Source organism: Rhamphochromis sp. 'chilingali', assembly GCF_963969265.1.
Source record: "Rhamphochromis sp. 'chilingali' genome assembly, chromosome: 7".
In the NCBI taxonomy this organism is placed as follows: Eukaryota; Metazoa; Chordata; class Actinopteri; order Cichliformes; family Cichlidae; genus Rhamphochromis; species Rhamphochromis sp. 'chilingali'.
The window spans coordinates 29,191,518-29,209,487 of record NC_137934.1 but is presented as its reverse complement, the minus strand read 5'-3'; the positions used below and the strand labels follow the sequence as shown (position 1 = coordinate 29,209,487).

At 41.0% G+C, this 17,970-nt stretch overlaps 1 protein-coding gene, 1 long non-coding RNA gene and 1 pseudogene across 4 annotated transcripts; 1 reads left to right on the top strand and 2 right to left on the bottom strand.

Annotated features, from left to right (window-relative positions):
- Nucleotides 1-49: 49 nt before the first annotated feature.
- On the bottom strand, nucleotides 50-7,372 carry LOC308399693 (leukocyte elastase inhibitor-like; annotated as a pseudogene). Its single transcript, XR_013974810.1, has 7 exons — nucleotides 7,266-7,372; nucleotides 6,824-7,005; nucleotides 1,741-1,878; nucleotides 1,540-1,657; nucleotides 1,296-1,438; nucleotides 993-1,160; nucleotides 50-811 (listed from the first exon to the last, which is right to left on the bottom strand). The product of XR_013974810.1 is annotated as a leukocyte elastase inhibitor-like (transcript).
- Nucleotides 7,373-7,597: 225 nt separating this feature from the next.
- LOC308399694 lies at nucleotides 7,598-11,190 on the top strand. The gene is made up of 3 exons (XR_013972240.1): nucleotides 7,598-7,698; nucleotides 9,562-9,860; nucleotides 10,477-11,190. It is a non-coding gene; the product is annotated as an uncharacterized lncRNA (long non-coding RNA).
- A 29-nt stretch (nucleotides 11,191-11,219) lies between these two features.
- Nucleotides 11,220-16,926, bottom strand: LOC308399688 (leukocyte elastase inhibitor-like). Of its 2 annotated transcripts, none has more exons than XM_080887056.1 (7): nucleotides 16,729-16,926; nucleotides 16,248-16,436; nucleotides 12,650-12,787; nucleotides 12,449-12,566; nucleotides 12,205-12,347; nucleotides 11,931-12,098; nucleotides 11,220-11,779 (listed from the first exon to the last, which is right to left on the bottom strand). In XM_080887056.1, the coding sequence occupies exons 1-7, from the start codon at nucleotides 16,861-16,863 to the stop codon at nucleotides 11,372-11,374; spliced, it is 1,299 nt and encodes a 432-aa protein (XP_080743182.1). In that variant the 5' UTR covers nucleotides 16,864-16,926; the 3' UTR covers nucleotides 11,220-11,371. The 2 variants fall into 2 exon arrangements, with proteins under 2 accessions (XP_080743182.1, XP_080743183.1); XM_080887057.1 differs by having other exon boundaries at nucleotides 16,619-16,754.
- Nucleotides 16,927-17,970: the final 1,044 nt, after the last annotated feature.

Genomic DNA, 17,970 nt, shown 5'->3' with positions numbered 1-17,970 from the left:
GCACTGCTGGAGAATAAAGAAAATCAAAGGATTCCTATCAGAGTTATCTGTACACCAGTCAGCTTTGCATTTTTTAACAGCCTGAGCTGTTATCACATTAGCTGGTGTCTATGACTCAACCATACTTGACTCGCTGTGTGCGAAAAAGTCAAAGCAAAATGACAAGACAAAGAAAAGTAAAAATACACTCACACATAAAACAAGGAAAAATCCAGAGGACTACCTGATTTACAAGAGCACAGAACTGTGGTGAGACAGGAGACTGACTGTAGTCCTTCTCTCTGTATAAATAAGGTTGGTGGAAGGAACAAGGGCGGTCCAGTCTTACTGGTTATGGCTCATTTTCCAGAGAACATCATTACTAAATCTCATGGGAAAATCTGAACTGAGAATGCTCAACTCTGATGGGAAATAAAATCCCAGACTGTAAGTTGATGAATCAGAGTGTTCTCTATAATGTGAATCATTATTTCTGACATATGTATGTGTCATCTGGGGAAGAAGGACTTTTCTTACCTAGCTGTTGCATGCCCAGTGCTGCAGCGGCCTCTGTGCCCTCCTCGTTCACCTCCACAAAGGCCTTGTGGGCCATCGTAGACAGGAAGAGCCCCCCTTCACCGTTCATGCCAGACACGTCAGTGCTTCCTGCACAGAACACGTCCTTCATACCCAGTTTAGCCAGAGGATCATTCAGCTCATAGTCTTCCTCCAGCTTGAGCTTTGGCAGGTGAACAAGAACTTCTGAATGAACTTCCATGTTTTTCCTGTCGGTCCATTCATTCAGCCTCTCCTGTGTTAGCTCCTTCTCCAGCTGGAACACAGTTAATACATTTTGTCATATTTCTTTCGCTCATATTTAAATTCATTTTATACATGAAATCAGGAGCGGTCTGTTAAATTCTTAAGTGATCAAATTCAATAAAGTAAACTGAAGTGAAGCAGAAGAGTTTTTGTGTCTTTTCTTTACAGGAAGTTGTTTCTAGGCTGTGTACCTTCAGCAGAGGGCCTGAGCCGTCTGAGGACTCCTTAGGCAGCAGAATGAACATGCTGAGCTCATCACCCACATAGGGCAGCTCCAGGATCTGCAAATCATGGTCAGCAATGTAGTTGTAGGGAAGCTTCTTCCTCTGGTGCATCATCTGGACTGGTACGGTCTCATTCTGACACACAGGAAATCCAGGCGACCAGATCATGTTATCATAAAGCTTCTGATGGTGTTTACCTTAAACATTTGACACAGTTTCCTGTATTCAGACTTTGTGTCCAGATCTTGTATCCTTCAGTTAAATTTCTACCTGTTTGATTTTAAAGGGCATCTCTTTGGTGTTTGCCCCTTTAAACGGGTTTTTCCAGTTGCCCTTGAAGTAGACAGCATTGACCAGAGCCAGTCTGGTATCTTTGTTGACTGTTCCTGGCTTCAGAAGGTCTTTTATCTTATCTGACAGGAAATACAGAAACACAACAATATTTCATTATAATCCACAGAGGATGCTAAAATGATTCCCTGCTGTTCAGGCTGTGGAAGATGCACATTCTCACTTTCTGTCTGCTGCTCGACCCAGCTGTTGATCTCTGCTCTGCACGCCTCTGGAGCTCCGATGAAGTCCACAGTCTTCAGGTCTGCCTGGTAGTACTTCTGTGTGGCGTCAAGGAAGTCCTGCAGAGAGCAGACATCTGTTTATTAATCCAGTCTTTGTAATGAAGAACTTTATGAAGAGAATCATTGATGTGGACACTCACTGGGAGGAAGTGGGCAGTGTTTTCTCCATTAAGACGGTTGGCTAGTTTCAGGATGTAGGATGCAGATGGTGAGTTGATGTCAGCGTTCAGTTTCTGGCAGTCTGCATGGACGCCTTCACCTGAGCTGAATGAGAGGGCCTGTGTGGCATTGAAGACAAAGACTGAAAGGATGTGACACTGAGCCTGAGTGACCCTAACGTAACCATTTATGGTCCAAAGGTAGAAACTGGACAACTTTAATTTTTCAGAAAAAAAGAAAAGTAAGAACCCCCCCCCCCCCAAAAAAAAAAAAAAAACCCCCAAAAGACCTTGTCCTGTAAGTTATATTCCCTTTGGAAGGTTTACTGTATGATAAGGGTATGATGGTTTTGTACATGTTAAGGTTATGCCTCAGTACTTAGTACCAAATAATCCTACCAACATGGAAAAAATTGTTCATGCATTTGTGTCATCACGTTTAGATTATTGTAATTCCCTGTTTACCAGCCTGGACAAATCATCTCTTTCTCACCTCCAAACTATACAAAATGCAGCGGCCAGGCTACTAACATCTTCTAGCAAGCGTGCTCACATTACTCCTATTTTATATTCCTTACATTGGCTCCCAATTGATTTTAGAATACACTTTAAAATTCTTGTTTTAACACTAAATGCACTAAACGGCCAGGACCCAGATCATTTATCCAAGCTTCTCATAAAATATACTGCTGCTGCTTGTCTCTGCTCACAGACTCAGAGTTTGTTGGTTGTTACCCGTACACGACTGAAGACCAAAGGGGACAGATGCTTTCAGTCTGTGGCACCAAGGCTGTGGAACAGTTTACCACCACAACTACGTTTGGTTGACTCTGTGGAATCCTTTAAAAAGCAGTTAAAAACTTTTCTTTTTAAACAAGCCTTCTGTTGATCAACACTTTTTAAATTTTCATTTACTATTAATCTTTTATATTGTGTATATTGTCTATTTTGTTACTTAACTTTCTGTTTATTTTAATCTTTGTGTACAGCGCTTTGTCTATGAAATAATAATAATAATAATAATCACACGGCATACCACCAAACAAAAATGACAAAAAAAGGATACTGACAATTTTTCCCCGCGCACCAGGTATAGAAGAATTAGCTCAGTTTGTCCCCAGTATAACTTTTTTGTTGTTTTTTTCTGACCACTACTCATGCTAGGGCCTTCATCCAGGTGAGAAATTTCTCCAGGGCCCAGGTCAGATTGACTACTTTTTCTTTTCTGTTGCTATTGCACACGCTGTATCGTCTAACAGCATGACCATTATGTCATTTCTTCTTCGTTTTCTTAGGCAGTTGGCAACTAATTTAATTAGAGCAGGTAGTTGTACTGCCTGCTAGTGGAAGACAACGTAATTGTTCTGCAAGTTACTCACGCCGGTCGCAGGAACCAGATAATCTTCAACGTAACACTTGATCATCTCTCACGGCACTATGCGCCGGCACAGTGGTTGGGAAACACTGGTCTACAGTGACCCCTTGTGGACACTGAGATATTGCGGTGATGAGTAGATGTGATTGTGACTCTACTAATTATGATATTGCCTGTTTCTGTTTTCAGAAAATCATGCTCATAAGTCACACCTACTGTATATTCCATAACAATAAGTTCAAGTATGGCTGCACCAAATTTGGATTGAGCCCGGAAAGATCTCTGATGTAAACAATTCTTCTGTGGAACTTAGTTAAAGACAGTTAACCCAACTCCTGCGGTCTTTCTGAAAGAAGACTTAGTCCAGACTTGTATACCCAGACTTCATGTATTTCTGTATGTATTAATGCATATAGTCTATAGTGTGGATGGGTCCTTATTCTGGTTACAATCTTAAATAATGGTTTGTTTTCAACACACTAACAATACACTAACATGGGATGAACATGTGGAAGATCTACTTCTTTTGCTACTAAAGCCAGTTTGATATATGTTATTTGCACATCCATAGAGTTAAGGTTCAGAACCACTGCATGTTTTGCAGTGGTTCTTACAGAAAAGCTGCAAGTGTAAAGCATTTGCTTGGCACTGGCAATATATCAGGGTTTAGCACCAAAACATCTTAGTTAACCAAAATAAAAATAGAAACGAGACTTTTGAAATAAAATCTTAAATTAACTGAAATGACATTAGTAATGGAAAACTAACTACATTTTTTTAAAGGAAATATCCTTTAAAAACTGTTACTACAACTTGCCTATTGAGGCTTTGATGGAAGTGTTTATTGAGTGTACAAATAAAATAATATTAGAAGAAGGGAACAAACTTTATCTTAATTCTAAGAAATGTCCTCAGCTTGAATCAGTTAAGTAGAAGATGAATAAAATAAAATATGGGAAAAAATACCTTTGTTTTTATGCTGCCTACATTGTAGAGTGTGACTTTGTCCCATTCCCTACTCAGAGACAAAGTGGGATGCAGAAAGATGAGGGAACCCTAAAATCGGTCACAGTGGCTCAATGTGGGGAAAAGAATCACAACTCATAACAATTTCTATTGTGAGTTTTAGATTTTCTTAACGTACAGGCTGTGATCAGCTGATCTGAGCTACTACTGCTCTGAGGTTTACTGCTCTTTGTGAATTTACACAATTCAACAAGATGTTAGCAGAAGTTGTCCTGATGGATTCCACCCTCTGCACTGGCAGTACACTGTTTATGTTGTCTTTATACTAGACCAGAGGTGGGGACCTCCGGGCTTCAAGGGCAGGTCTCCTGCAGGTTTTAGATGTCACCCGGGGTCAGCACACCTGAATCAAATGATTAGTTCATTACCTCTGGAGAACTTCAAGACATGTTGAGGAGAGGGCTGGGTTTCAATTATCGATTTATCGATTAAAATCAATTTTAGCTTGAATAATGGATATTAATTCATTAAATATGAATCGATTTTTAAATATAAATATATTTTGCCAGAAATGCCAGAATCTCAGGTTAAATCTTTCATTTCAACAACCACCAAACAGCTGAAACAGCAAATGAGAGCAAATAAACGGATTCCACACAAAGACGTAAACACCAAGCACAGACCCGACGCATCAGAAACTGAGATGTCGGCTTTCCCACCCAACAACACGTACACGGACACGCCGTCAGGGCTGAAAGCCGATGGCTCACAGATTCTGAAGCTGCAGGTTTTGTCACTCTGACCAAAATTCACTGAACCAGCAGCAAAATAAGATCCAAACTGCGCTTCACATTTGATAAACATCGTCATTAATTCCCTCTTACTTTTGCTGTTTTTCTTCCACCACGATAAACTTCACACTTCCTGCACAGCTCTGTCTCTCAGTACTTCAAGAACAGTTTCCCATCTCAAATGTCTGTTTTCCGATTATTTGTTTGCTTGTTACGCTGTCCCCCCCCACAAATGACCTCCGACAAGTAAGCCTCATTTCCGCTGTTCAATACCGCAGAAATGTGTTTTATCCTCGGTTACTTTGACACAAAGGCATCTGCTGTGATGCTCACACCTCTGATGAAGTCTCACAAGTCTCAGTACTGATAAATTTCTCTGGATCGGGGATTAAATCAGGACCTTGTGAATCGGAGAGATTTTAAATCAGCTGTCAGACTGTACAATCAGAACTGCTCCCAACAAACATAGATGTTTACATCAGTGCAGTAACTTGTACTATTTTATCAACCGATTCACACTATAACCAGGGTTTGCCTCTTATCTGTATTTAATTTTATTGAATTTAATAACGGTACAGTACTCTGTTTTTGGTAACCATTGTCCTTGATATAAATATGTAAAAATTGTGTATGTTTCTGTTCTGTGGCTTGTGTGCTGTTTGTTTGTATATGTGTCTTTCTTGCTGCTGTTACATCCAAATTTCCCTTGTTGGACAATTAAAGGATTCTTCTTCTTCAGTTACTAAATTCAAGCATCATCAGCTGAGCTTCAAATTCAGGCGATCATGGCTCAAGAGTTGGGAGTTTGCCTTATAATCGGAAGGTTGCCGGTTCGAGCCCCGGCTTGGACAGTCTCAGTTGTTGTGTCCTTGGGCAAGACACTTTACTGCCGCCTACTGGTGGCGCCAGTGTCCGGCAGCCTCGCCTCTGTCAGTGCGCCCCAGGATGGCTGTGGCTACAATGTAGCTTGCCATCACCAATGGGTGGATGACTGGATGTGTAAAGCGCTTTGGGGTCCTTAGGGACTAGTAAAGTGCTATACATTCATCTCTGTTATACTCTGCACCACAGCCACTGTGCACTAGTCAGACATGTCTAACCTGTTTATCCTGCACTAAACTGCAGAGCATTGTAATGTAATGCAGTCTTTAAATAACACAGTTCGTCTACCTCATTTTGATTAGCAGCATGTTTCACAATGTCATCAAAACAAAACAAAACAGCTAGCTGTTTCTTTTCTCCCTCTGTGAAATTCAGCAGCTTGACCTTTAGCTGCAACACACTGTGAGACTTATGCTTGCTCCTTTCCAGTATTGCTAGTGTCAAGGGATTTTTGTTTTTATATAATTTGACCAGCTTCATGAAATGTGCTTTTTCTGTTTACTAAGCAATCTACATGTCTATGTGACTTTTCACCTAAATACTTTTGTGATGAACTTATTCAGCTACTAAACCACTTCCTGTTTTTAAAGATTTTTAGAAATCCCCTGTCAGCTAGCTAGATGGTGAACCACAACTTATGGAGATCTGCATTCATGCCACAGTTGTAGCCAATTAAATAAATAAAAACATAAATAAACAAAAAACACTGACCCATTGACCTCTGGCAAATAGCTTGTTTCCCACAAGCTTTTGAAACACGTTTAACTAAATACCAAAAGGTGAATTTTATTTATTCATAAACTTACTGAGGGTGAGAGATTATGCAGTTTATCTATAGACAGCAGCAATGTGTGTTTTTTATAGAGACAAAAAAAACAAAACAGAAATGTTTTTTTTTCTATATGGAAAAACACAGACGGCCACATCTGACAAAACGTTTTGTGAAAACAGGTCAGACTGACTGCTTTTAAAATGCAACGAGGTCTTGAAGTTGCACAGGCATCATGCTAGGAGATCAACTGATGGCGTGGTGCCTGTGCAGTGAGCTGACCTGAGCCATCTGAGCTGCAGTGTCTCCTTTAGCTCCCAGGTAGCCCTGGCCATGGTCCATCCTTGCTCAGAGGGGAAACAAGGATGTTTCCAGCAGGGTCTGTCTGGTTCAGAGTGCCGAACAGCTCCAAGACAAAGGCTGTGTTTGAGCTGCTGACGGCGGACATGGCTGATGGTGTTTTCCTGTAACATGCAAACAACCGTTTAAACTGCTACATCATTACATACCGGAAACACAACAAGAGACTTTAGATTAAAGCATAGAGAAAAAGTGACTTTTTTAGGAGAGCGCATACAGACAGAAACAACCGGAGCTGCCCCACCCACTGAACCTAAGACACCGGACACGGTGCAGCCCGTTTCAGAAACTTGTCAGCAACGACTCTCTGCTCACTTATATGAGACTACAAGCTACTAAAACGAAGACAAATCCAGCGGACTACCTCATTTAAATGTTGAGACACGAGTCTAACTGCAGTCCCTTGTTAGATAGCCAAATCAGCCCAGTACCACTCTGAAGAGCTGCATGATGAAGGTGTGCGACGTCTTGTGTCCAGACAAAACGCAGATTTTGGCAAATGTGAGCCTGATTTAAGAACACAGTTGTGTGAAAGAAGCAAAAACTTCATTGCATACTCTCTTGCTGTGGATGAAAGTACAGACATGATGGACATTGCACAGCTGACCATCTTCATCCGTGGAGTGTAAATATTAGAAACTAAATCGATGCACGGGACAACGACAGGAAAATACTTTTTTTTTTTTTGAAACGTATGTCAAAGTGTAACCGACATGAAACTGCCCCGGGACAACAGATCGAGCTGGTGTTGTGCAGGATGTAGGATCTAGTAAAGATGCAGGAGGAGAACTGTACCGGTGAGTTAACAGCATATCACTGCATCACACACCAGGAAACGCTGTGTGGTACAGTCCTAAAAATGATGGAGCATGTAATGATCACCGTAACGCAAACCGTAAATTTTATCTGGGCTAAAAGTTTAAATCACCTTCAATTTCAGTCTTTTATGTGGGAAATAGATTCAGAGTTTGCCGACATTCCTTATCATACTGAGGTCTGTTGGCTGAGTTGGGGAAAAGCTCTCAATAGAGTTTTTGAGCTCAGCAAGGAAATCTGTCAGTTCATGGACATGGCATGTATGATGCGGTGAAGGCATTTCAAGTGAAACTGTCACAAATGCACCAGTGCAAGCTGCCTCACTTTCCCTGTTGCCAAGTAATGTTGAACCAAGTCAGCGGACTTTGCTCCGTCTACATGCGGCTCCAACCTTGTGTATGCTTTCATTTATTTTTTCTGTGGTTTTTGGCAGCATGTTCATATTTCTAATTTGCATAATTGTGACAGGATATATTTTTATGGAGAGCAAAATATTTAAAGTTAAAGTTTATTTTTTTAAGTTTATTTATTCTGGAATAATATTCCTGTCTGTTTTTATTCATATTTATGTTAAAAAAACAACAACATTGTTTTAGTGTGTTTAAAAAATGTTTATCTTGTTTGGCCTGCAACATAAAGTGTGCCTTGAGTTTTGGCCCCCTATGCAATTGAGTTTGACACCCCTGTTTTAAACCTGGGTGTCTGTCTGCTGAATCCAAGTTAGAAGCTGGAGAGGAGGAGCCTGGAAGCAGGAGGCTCTGCCCCCGATTCTACTTTTAAATATCCTAGGAACCCAGTGGCGGTCCTAGCCTGTTTGGTGCCCTGGGCGAACACTCCCTCTGGCGCCCCCCCCCCCCCCCCCCCCCCACACACACACACAGACAAAACATATTAAGGATTGTACATTAACATAAAGCTGTTGTACACACACACACACATATGAAGAGAGAGAGAGTATGCCTAGTATGCAAACGGCTACCAAACAGCCATCATAATTCATCATACAATGAGAACAGGACAAATCAACAATTGACAATTGACTAATTAATATTAAAATCTGTAACATAATGTATTGTTTGGAGTTTAGTCTGTTACTGTTACTATTTTTACCATTTCTTCTTGCAGCAAATGTAACACACATAATTTCCTTAGGGATTAATAAAGTATTCTGATTGTTTCAGGATGACCTGCCATTATCCAATGACACATCTGCTTACCTGTATCTTTTGCTCGTTTCTCTTCCTCTTCTTTTCTCTTTTTTCTAAACTGAGCACCTGATGGCTTTGAACTTTTCTTGTCCATCTTCCATTGGTTTTAATTTTTTACTCCAGTATGAACACCCATCCCTCAATCCATGGATCACCACAACATGTCCTAACACACCTAAACCTTAGTTCACAGATTCACTTTGTCTAGGGTGCATTTCTGAAATTTCACACAACCCAGGATTCAAATCATGGGCTTGGATTTACAACATTATAAATGAAATACGCTCTATTTGGAAGCAGCAGGGCCCCCTCCCCTTTTGACGGGTTGTGTGTGAGACTTTAAATCATCAAACTGTAAATTTTAAATTGTTATTGATCCCTTTACCCCGAGTCCTAAAGTGTATATTTATTTTCTTACTCTTATTATATATATTGTTTGTTTACTTGCACTGCTGTAACTGGAGCCTCGTCGTCTCGTCTCTCTATATATTGCTCTGTATGTAGCGGAGATGACAATAAAGTTTACTTTGACCGAGGGCTCTCGCGCTCACTTTCTAAGTCTGTATCATAATGTCTGCTGTTTTCGTGTTTGTTGGTTTGTTTTTATTTTGTTTTATTTTGCGAGTTGGTTTTTAGATGCTGCTCCAGCCGGTCAGAGAATCCCCCGCCGCCCCGCCCTCTCCTCTCTGCGCCGCAAGCAGCAGGCGCACCTCGCAGACGAAGGGCTCCCTTACTCCCAGGAAATGGGCGATAGAAAACCGATCGGTGGCTATGCCATTCCCAATATGCGCTGGCTGACGTCGGGGCAGCATGAGTACGAGCATTCTTTTTTTTTTTTTTTTGCCGATGCCCGTGATGCCGCCCCCCACCACGATGCCGCCCCGAGCAACCGCCCGTGTCGCCCGTATCAAAAACCGCTACTGTAGGAACCACAAGTAAGCCTGCAGTCTGGAAGTGAAGTGCTCTACTGTGAGGTCTTGAGATAAGATTGCCACTACCAGCCTCAGAAACCAATAAACCTTATATGTCACTGCAACATTATCCCATTAGTCTTTAGCCCTGGAGATACTTTGCTATAAGATTCAGAATACAAAGCGCAATGACTGCTTTATATGTGATGGAAGGTTTGAAACCAAGATCCAAAAGGCCAGAGGGAGTTGGCTTGTTGGCAGCTTGTTATTAAGAGTTAGTTGGCTATGGCCTTAGCTCAGTCAGGTCTTGGGTTAAAAAAAAGAAGTGCAATATGTCCATAAGTGAGGCTTTATAATCTAATAATAAAAAAAGAGTCAGAACTCTGGCTGCTGGTCTAGAACAATAGAATATGCACACTAAAGAGCCATCCTTAATAACTCTGATCAGCCACTTTGCAGCAACTTAATCAAACAAAGAAAATCAGTACTGGAAGACTCCTCTCTCTCTAAAACCATTCACACCCACAGCCATCACGCATTTTATTTTTCATGAAAATAGCAGATGAGCTATGTCAGACAGTACATTTCCATTTGGGATAAATAAAGTTTTTATGACCTTTATTTCTTCTTTTTTTTTTAGAGAATAATGTTTTTCAAAGACTTGTCAAGGATGAATTCCCAGCTACGAGGGAGCAATGGCACAAGGGGAGGCCCTCCCGAAGCTGAGACTGAGCAAAACTGGAGAGATGTCTGTTAGAAAGAAGCATCACACTACACCAGCATCAAATGGCTAATGGTTTTAATAGCTGAACAAAACTAATCTATATCACATATCGAGACTTCAACAAGGAGTCTGAGGCATAAAGAGCTAAAAACACCAGGACCTGACACGGTCCACACCTTTTAGCTAAAGAGCCACTCAATGATGGACACTCAGCAAAAACAAATGGGCTTTTAGGGACAAAAATGGGTGACTAGAAAGTCATAAGGTTTATGATTTTCAGCAGAAATGCTGTGAGCAACAAAAATATGAAAAAGGTTTTCTGGTCTAAGGGACAACACAGACAATTCTGTTCACTTTACAAGTAGTTTTAATCCCATACTGATCTTTAGTGTATTATATAGTATTCTTGTAGTAAAAAAAGTAAAACAAGAGCCGGACTTGTGACTTGTTTGAGAAGCAGAGTGCATCAGTGTTTTTATAAATAAAGAACTGTGTGCAACTGAGAAGCTGTGTCGATGCAATCTGTGCCACAATACCATTCTGTTCAAAATAAACTAATAAAAGACTGGACCGATTAAAAGCCTTAATTTCTACATTCATTTCTACAGCCACTGTTTCCAATATTAACCCCCCCCCCCCCCCCCCCCCCAAAAACCCAACGTAATTAAGAATGACTTAATGTAAAATAATCAAACTTTATTCACGAATAAAGCAAAAATACAATTTCTTAATTAACTCAACATCACAAAATAAAGGCTTCATTTATACTGTTTTTAAGATGTTTTATTTTAATTTGAACCATCCTTTTCCTCTACTGAGGAGATGAGAATCTGCCAAAGAACAGGATGGACTTGGTCTTATTGTGTCTGATGAAGAAGAGGAAGGGGTGATCTGCTCTGAAGTGTTCCTCCCTCAACATGCAGAATGCTACCATTCCAGCTGTGGCTGCAGCGGCCTCTGTGCCCTCCTCGTTCACCTCCACAAAGGCCTTGTGGGCCACCGTAGACAGGAAGAGCCCCCCTTCACCGTTCATGCCAGACAGGTCAGCGCTTCCTGCACAGAACACATTCTTCATACCCAGTTTAGCCAGAGGATCATTCAGTTCGTAGTCTTCCTCCAGCTTGAACTTTGGCAGGTGAAGGACAACTTCTGAATCAACATCCATGTTTTTCCTGTCGGTCCATTCGTTCAGCCTCTCCTGTGTTAGCTCCTTCTCCAGCTGGAACACAGTTAATACATTTTATGGCATCTTTGTTGTTTAATTTTAACATTGTAAACATCACCTGAGAGCTACTCTATAGTCATAAAACTTTGATAATAAAGCAAAACGCTGACTTTTCTTTATAGGTATTTATTACTAAGTTCTTTACCTTCAGCAGAGGGTCTGAGCCGTCTGAGGACTCTGCAGGCAGAAGAACAAACATGCTGAGCTCCTCATTCACGTAGGGCAACTCCAGGATCTGCAGACCATGGTCATGAATGTAGTTGTAGGGAAGCTTCTTCATCTGGTACATCATCTGGACTGGTACGGTCTCATTCTGACAAACAGCAAACACAAGAAATCCATCTTACTTGAGTTAAATTGCTTTCTCTGTTTAAACTGTATGTCCCCATACTTAAAACAGGATTACATTTAATTTTTACCTGTTTGACTTTAAAGGGCATCTCTTTGGTGTTTGCCTCATCAAATGGGTTCCTCCAGTTGCCCTTGAAGTAGATAGCATTGACCAGAGCCAGTCTGGTATTTGAGCGTACTGTTCCTGGCTTCAGAAGGTCTTTTATCTTATCTGAAAGGAAATACAGAAACACAACAATATTTCATTATAATCCACAGAGGATGCTAAAATGATTCCCTGCTGTTCAGGCTGTGGAAGATGCACAGTCTCACTTTCTGTCTGCTGCTCGACCCAGCTGTTGATCTCTGCTCTGCACGCCTCTGGAGCTCCGATGAAGTCCACAGTCTTCAGGTCTGCCTGGTAGTACTTCTGTGTGGCGTCAAGGAAGTCCTGCAGAGAGCAGACATCTGTTTATTAATCCAGTCTTTGTAATGAAGAACTTTATGAAGAGAATCATTGATGTGGACACTCACTGGGAGGAAGTGGGCAGTGTTTTCTCCATAAAGACGGTTGGCTAGTTTCAGGATGTAGGATGCAGATGGTGAGTTGATGTCAGCGTTCAGTTTCTGGAAGTCTGCATGGACGCCTTCACCTGAGCTGAATGAGAGGGCCTGTGTGGCATTGAAGACAAAGACTGAAAGGATGTGACACTGAGCCTGAGCGACCCTAATGTAACAATTTATGGTCCAAAGGTAGAAACTGGACAACTTTATTCTTTCAGCATCAGGTTTAATAATAAGCCTTATTGTGAAACTGTTATATGCTGTTAATATATTTAATATTTATTTTTCATGTCTATAGGAGGCTATTATGATGTGTTATGCTAGACTTTATTATTCATGTGCTTGACCACTGTCCCAGTTTCCAAAAATTCTTATTGCAGCTAAATTTTTGTGGTTTAGCTGCAGGGGAGGGGTGGAGCAGTGGGTTCAGGATGTGGTGTCAGGAGAGGCTGACTCACACACCTGACCATCATCAAATCATGTCTCTCCTTTTAAGGATGTTGCTGGGACCGGAGTAGGAAGCCATGTGGAGTGCTGAAAGGAGAAGGCATCTGAAAAGCTGCGTGAACGAAGTAGGTAAAAAAAAAACCCATGTCAAAAAAACACCTATAAACGTTCAACACCTTTGCCGGGGCAGGCCCGGGAAATGGCCTAGCTTGCAGCTATGCAGCGGGAGAATGCTTCAGTGTTTCACCGCCAGTTGGAACAGCTGTAGGACCAGTCGAGCATCTGAATATAGTCGAGCATCAGGTCGCTCGGGCTGGCTATTTGCCGACACATCTGCCGCTCCCAGCTGTGTCCCACTACCATACGGGAAAGGGAGATGGCCCCCATGCCTTCCTGGAGGTCTTTTGGGCCACAGCGGAAGCGTCCCATTGGCTGGAGGAGTTCTTCACCACCATGGCCCACCGCCACGGAGCTGCGAGAGGCATTAACCTGCTTGCCTCTGCTTTTTCTCCACAGGTCCTGGTGGCTACACACCCTCTCCTTGATCTGAGAGGGGTATACAGCGTACCAGTAAGGTGTCAAGGGGGTATACACCAGGCCTTGGTGGACATGGGCTGCACGCAGACCCTGGTTCACCAAACACTGATTCGAACCAGGGAATTGTTGGAGGCAGAGTGGGTGGAGCTTAGCTGTGTGCATGGGGACATACATGAACATCCCATAGTGCAGCTGCAAATTAAATACAAGGGCAAAACACATAGAGTAAAGGCTGGAGTTAACCCACAGCTGACACATCCCTTAATTCTGGGGACAGATTGGCCGGGGTATAATAACCTGCAGCGTCTGTGCTGCGCTAAGTGGTGATGCGGGGGTCGTGTGGCGCTGCCAGCTTGAGTTATTCACTCCTGGAAGAGTTTCTGCCGGAGCAGTCTTGGAAGGACACCCTGCGCTCAGCCTTCAACCAAGTGATAAAAATTAATGTTCACATGGTGCACCTTGAAAAAACATTTTATTTAACCAAAATAAAAACAGAAACAAGACTTTTGAAAGAAGAATGAGAAAACTGGGATACAGAAAGATGAGGGAACCCTAAAATCGGTCACATTAGCTCAGCGTGGGGGAAAGAATCTCAACTCGCAATAATTTCTATTGTGAGTTTTAGATTTTCTTAATGTACGAGCTGTGATCAGCTGATCTGGGCTCCTGTTGCTCTGAGGTTTACTGCTCGTTGTGGATTTACACAACCAAATTCAACAACATGTCAGCAGAAGTTGTGCTGGCTGACTTCCATCCTCTACACTGGCAGTACACTGTTTATGTTGTCTTTATACTAGACAGTAAAAAACTGGAATGAAGGAGGAATTCAGTTAATGCTGTACTGCAATCTAACCTGTTTATCCTGCACTAAACTGCAGAGCATTGTAATGTAGTCTTTAAATAACGCAGGTCGTCTACCTCAGTTTGATTAGCAGCACAATATCATCAAAACAAAACAGCTAGCTCTCTTTTTGTTCTCCCTCTGTGAAATTCAGCAGCTGGACCTTTAGGTAACAACACACTGTGAGACAAACTCCACACAAACAGTTTGTGTGTTTGCTGATATTTATTGAGCTGATAGAAACCTTGCCTTTAAGACTACCTGCCACTCAAAAAACATCACTCCCTTTATGCTTGCTCCTTTCCAGTATTGCTAGCTAGATGGTGAAGTACCACAACCACAACTTATGCAGATCTGCTCTCATTCCACAGTTATGGCCAAATAAATAAATAAATAAATAAAAACATAGATAAACAAAAAACACTGACCCATTTTACCCTCTCAGGCTCAAATTAAGTTTTTGTTGCTAATGCACAAAAGAATACCTGCAGTGGTATTTCTGAGTAAAAAAAACCCTCATAAAATACGTATGTGGGGTAATCAGATTGTTAGCTTTTAACTGTTGCAAATCTGCAACGCCTGCCTTGAGAGGGTTAACCACTGAGTAAGGCACTTTTGAAGCTTCTATCTATTTTAATGCGACATCAGAATCAGAATACTTTATTAATCCCAAAGGAAATTATGGGTTACAGCAGGCAGCACGCTAATGGCCCTTGGTGATTGACGTACACAAATATGTACATCAATCTTTCAAGATTTGTATCCATGTACTCCATTCTATTCGGGGAGTACTTCAATGCAGAAAGAGTCTCTAAAAATAACCCATGATTTGTTTGTGCTGTTGTTACACACATTAGTCTTATCTGGAAGTTAATCATCTTCTTTGCAGTTTTTTTTTAAATTGAGGTTTCTAATCCAAATTGTGAAACTGATACTAATATCATTCATTCATTAGCCTGCTGCCTGTCACACTGGAGATTAAACTGTATTAGATGAAACTCTCCCAGTATAAAAGTCATTATTCTATGTAAAGGACAAGCGAGGATTTATAACTATGGATTAAAGCTGTCAAAACCAAACTGTTTTTTTAAACTGAAATTAATGTTCACCTGCTAGTTTTTCTTTTACAGTGTTCTGTTTTTTAAGCAAACAATAGATATCTTGTTGAGAGGCGTTTATTGAGGTCAAAGTCCAGATGCTGTTTCAGTGCCTCTCCCAGGACACACCTTTCAGTTTATGGTTAGGCGGGTATTTGGGCCATACTGAGTGCAAAAGTGCAAAAGTCACAAGCTATATATATATATATATAGCTTGTGACTTTTGCACTTAGTCTATCAGTATTGGCCCAAATACCCGCCTAACCATAAACTGAAAGGTGTGTCCTGGGAGAGGCACTGAAACAGCATCTGGACTTTGACCTCAATAAACGCCTCTCAACAAGATATCTATTGTTTGCTTAAAAAACAGAACACTGTAAAAGAAAAACTAGCAGGTGAACATTAATTTCAGTTTAAAAAAACAGTTTGGTTATATATATATATATATATATATATATATATATATACATACATATACATATATATATATATATATATATATATATATATATATATATATATATATATATATATATATATATATATATATATATATTTAAACTCTCATAATGTATCACTACTTTATTTAGGACTACTAAAAGTTGTGCAAAAATGCAGTGCAGGGAACAAGTGACAGTGAGCTGACCTGAGCCATCTGAGCTGCAGTGTCTCCTTTAGCTCCCAGGTAGACCATGGCCAGGGCTGAGCTGATGCTCAGAGGAGAGATAAAGATGTTCCCGGCAGAGTTTGCCTGGCTCAGAGTGCGGAACAGCTCCAAGGCAAAGACTGTGTTTGAGCTGCTGACGGCGGACATGGCTGACGACGTACGGTTTTCCTGTAAAGTGCAACAAAACTAAAAATAAATAATGCACTATACGCATTTTGTCATGTAACACAATCCGCAATGCATATGAACCTTTACATTTTAAACACCCTAAACCGTCACTACAGAAACATAGAGCAAATTCAAAAAGCAGCTGAATGTAAAACACGGGATAAAAGTATAAGGCAAGTTACCGGGATTTAAACCGTCACACGTCAACTTTAGCAGGCGTAAATACGCATCTCAAATACAGCTCGTCGCTCGATGTGCGTTGTTACGAAAGCAGAAGTTGTTTTTACATTACCGGATGTTCCTGCGGCTGAAGTACGGTTTGCTCGCACAAAAACAGGGAAAGTGAAAGCAAAACGTAAAGGAAGGCAAAATGTCCCCAAAATATCCTAGAAACGGTGAGGGGATCCGCAGGCTGACCGCTGCTCATTTATACAGAGCGCACAGCGTGGTGTGACAGGACAGGCTTCAGTGTGGGTGGGTGGAACGCGTGAATGGGCGATAAGTCACTGACGGTGACAAAACACGGTATTATACTGAGGAAGAAACAAAAATGCAGTTGGACAGAGCTGTGGACGTGTTTGTACAACCTGTAGAACACCACACTGTGCTGTCGGCACCACACAAAACTCCCATCCACGTTTTTCACGTGTGTTTATTTAATATATGGGTTTTTTTTTATACTGTTCAAAGATTACGTGGTGAGCTTACCAAGACAAAACCCCACCGATCTACCTGAGTGGCAACTAGCGTAACACTTGCTGACAAAGCAGAGTTCACTTTTTTTTAATGTAAATCTGTGTAATGTCTTCAAACTATAGTCTAAACCAGAATCAGGCAAACAAACAATCCAATCAGGCCCATTGGACGAAGTTTCTGTTTTTCTTTCTATTATAGAAATTACTGCGTGATTATTGCAACTATAGGTAAAAGAAGAAAAAACTCACAGGGCAGTCTGGACAATGAGCTACCAGAACTTTTTCTGCAGTTTTACACATTTATTTCTTACAATTTAAAACCAACGAATCATGCAGATTTCTTTCATTTAGTGCTGCAGCATTTCTCTGTCAAGTACAAAACAACATACAGATTTAATTGCACCTTTTTCTTATATTAGGATATCGCCAGGATTAAATGTGGAAATAAACTTCTGTACAGTAACAGAAAGGACACTTTTACTGGTCTGGCCCACTAAGATCAAAGTGGGCTGTATATGGCCAACGATGTAAAAAGAGTCTGACACCCCTGGTTTAGTCTTATATACACTGCGAGGTAGATTTTCAGCTTGGTGGAGAATACAATGTTATTTCACAATATTTTAGTATCAGAATTATCCTTGAAAATCTCCATCTGCATCATAGAAACACTGGGAATCAGACAGGACGCAATAACCAGTCTTTTGTCCCGATTGGAAAAAAAAATTCATGCTTAATGAAGCTTAATTTCAACAAGCTAATATGGGAAGAATGTGAGTAGGACCCATGGCTCTTACCACTATCCAGGATATTTCACAATATCTTTTCCTTATCTTTTTTCA

Bases quoted from the DNA above. Each gene is read 5' to 3' on its own strand.
- LOC308399688 (XM_080887056.1), bottom strand. From the start codon at position 16,863: ATGAGCAGCGGTCAGCCTGCGGATCCCCTCACCGTTTCTAGGATATTT. The intron at 16,437-16,728 runs GTAATGTAAAAA...TGCACTTTACAG, and splicing joins TTCAGCCGCAGGAACATCCG to GAAAACCGTACGTCGTCAGC. The intron at 12,788-16,247 runs GTCAGCTCACTG...AATGCCACACAG, and splicing joins CTGCAGCTCAGATGGCTCAG to GCCCTCTCATTCAGCTCAGG.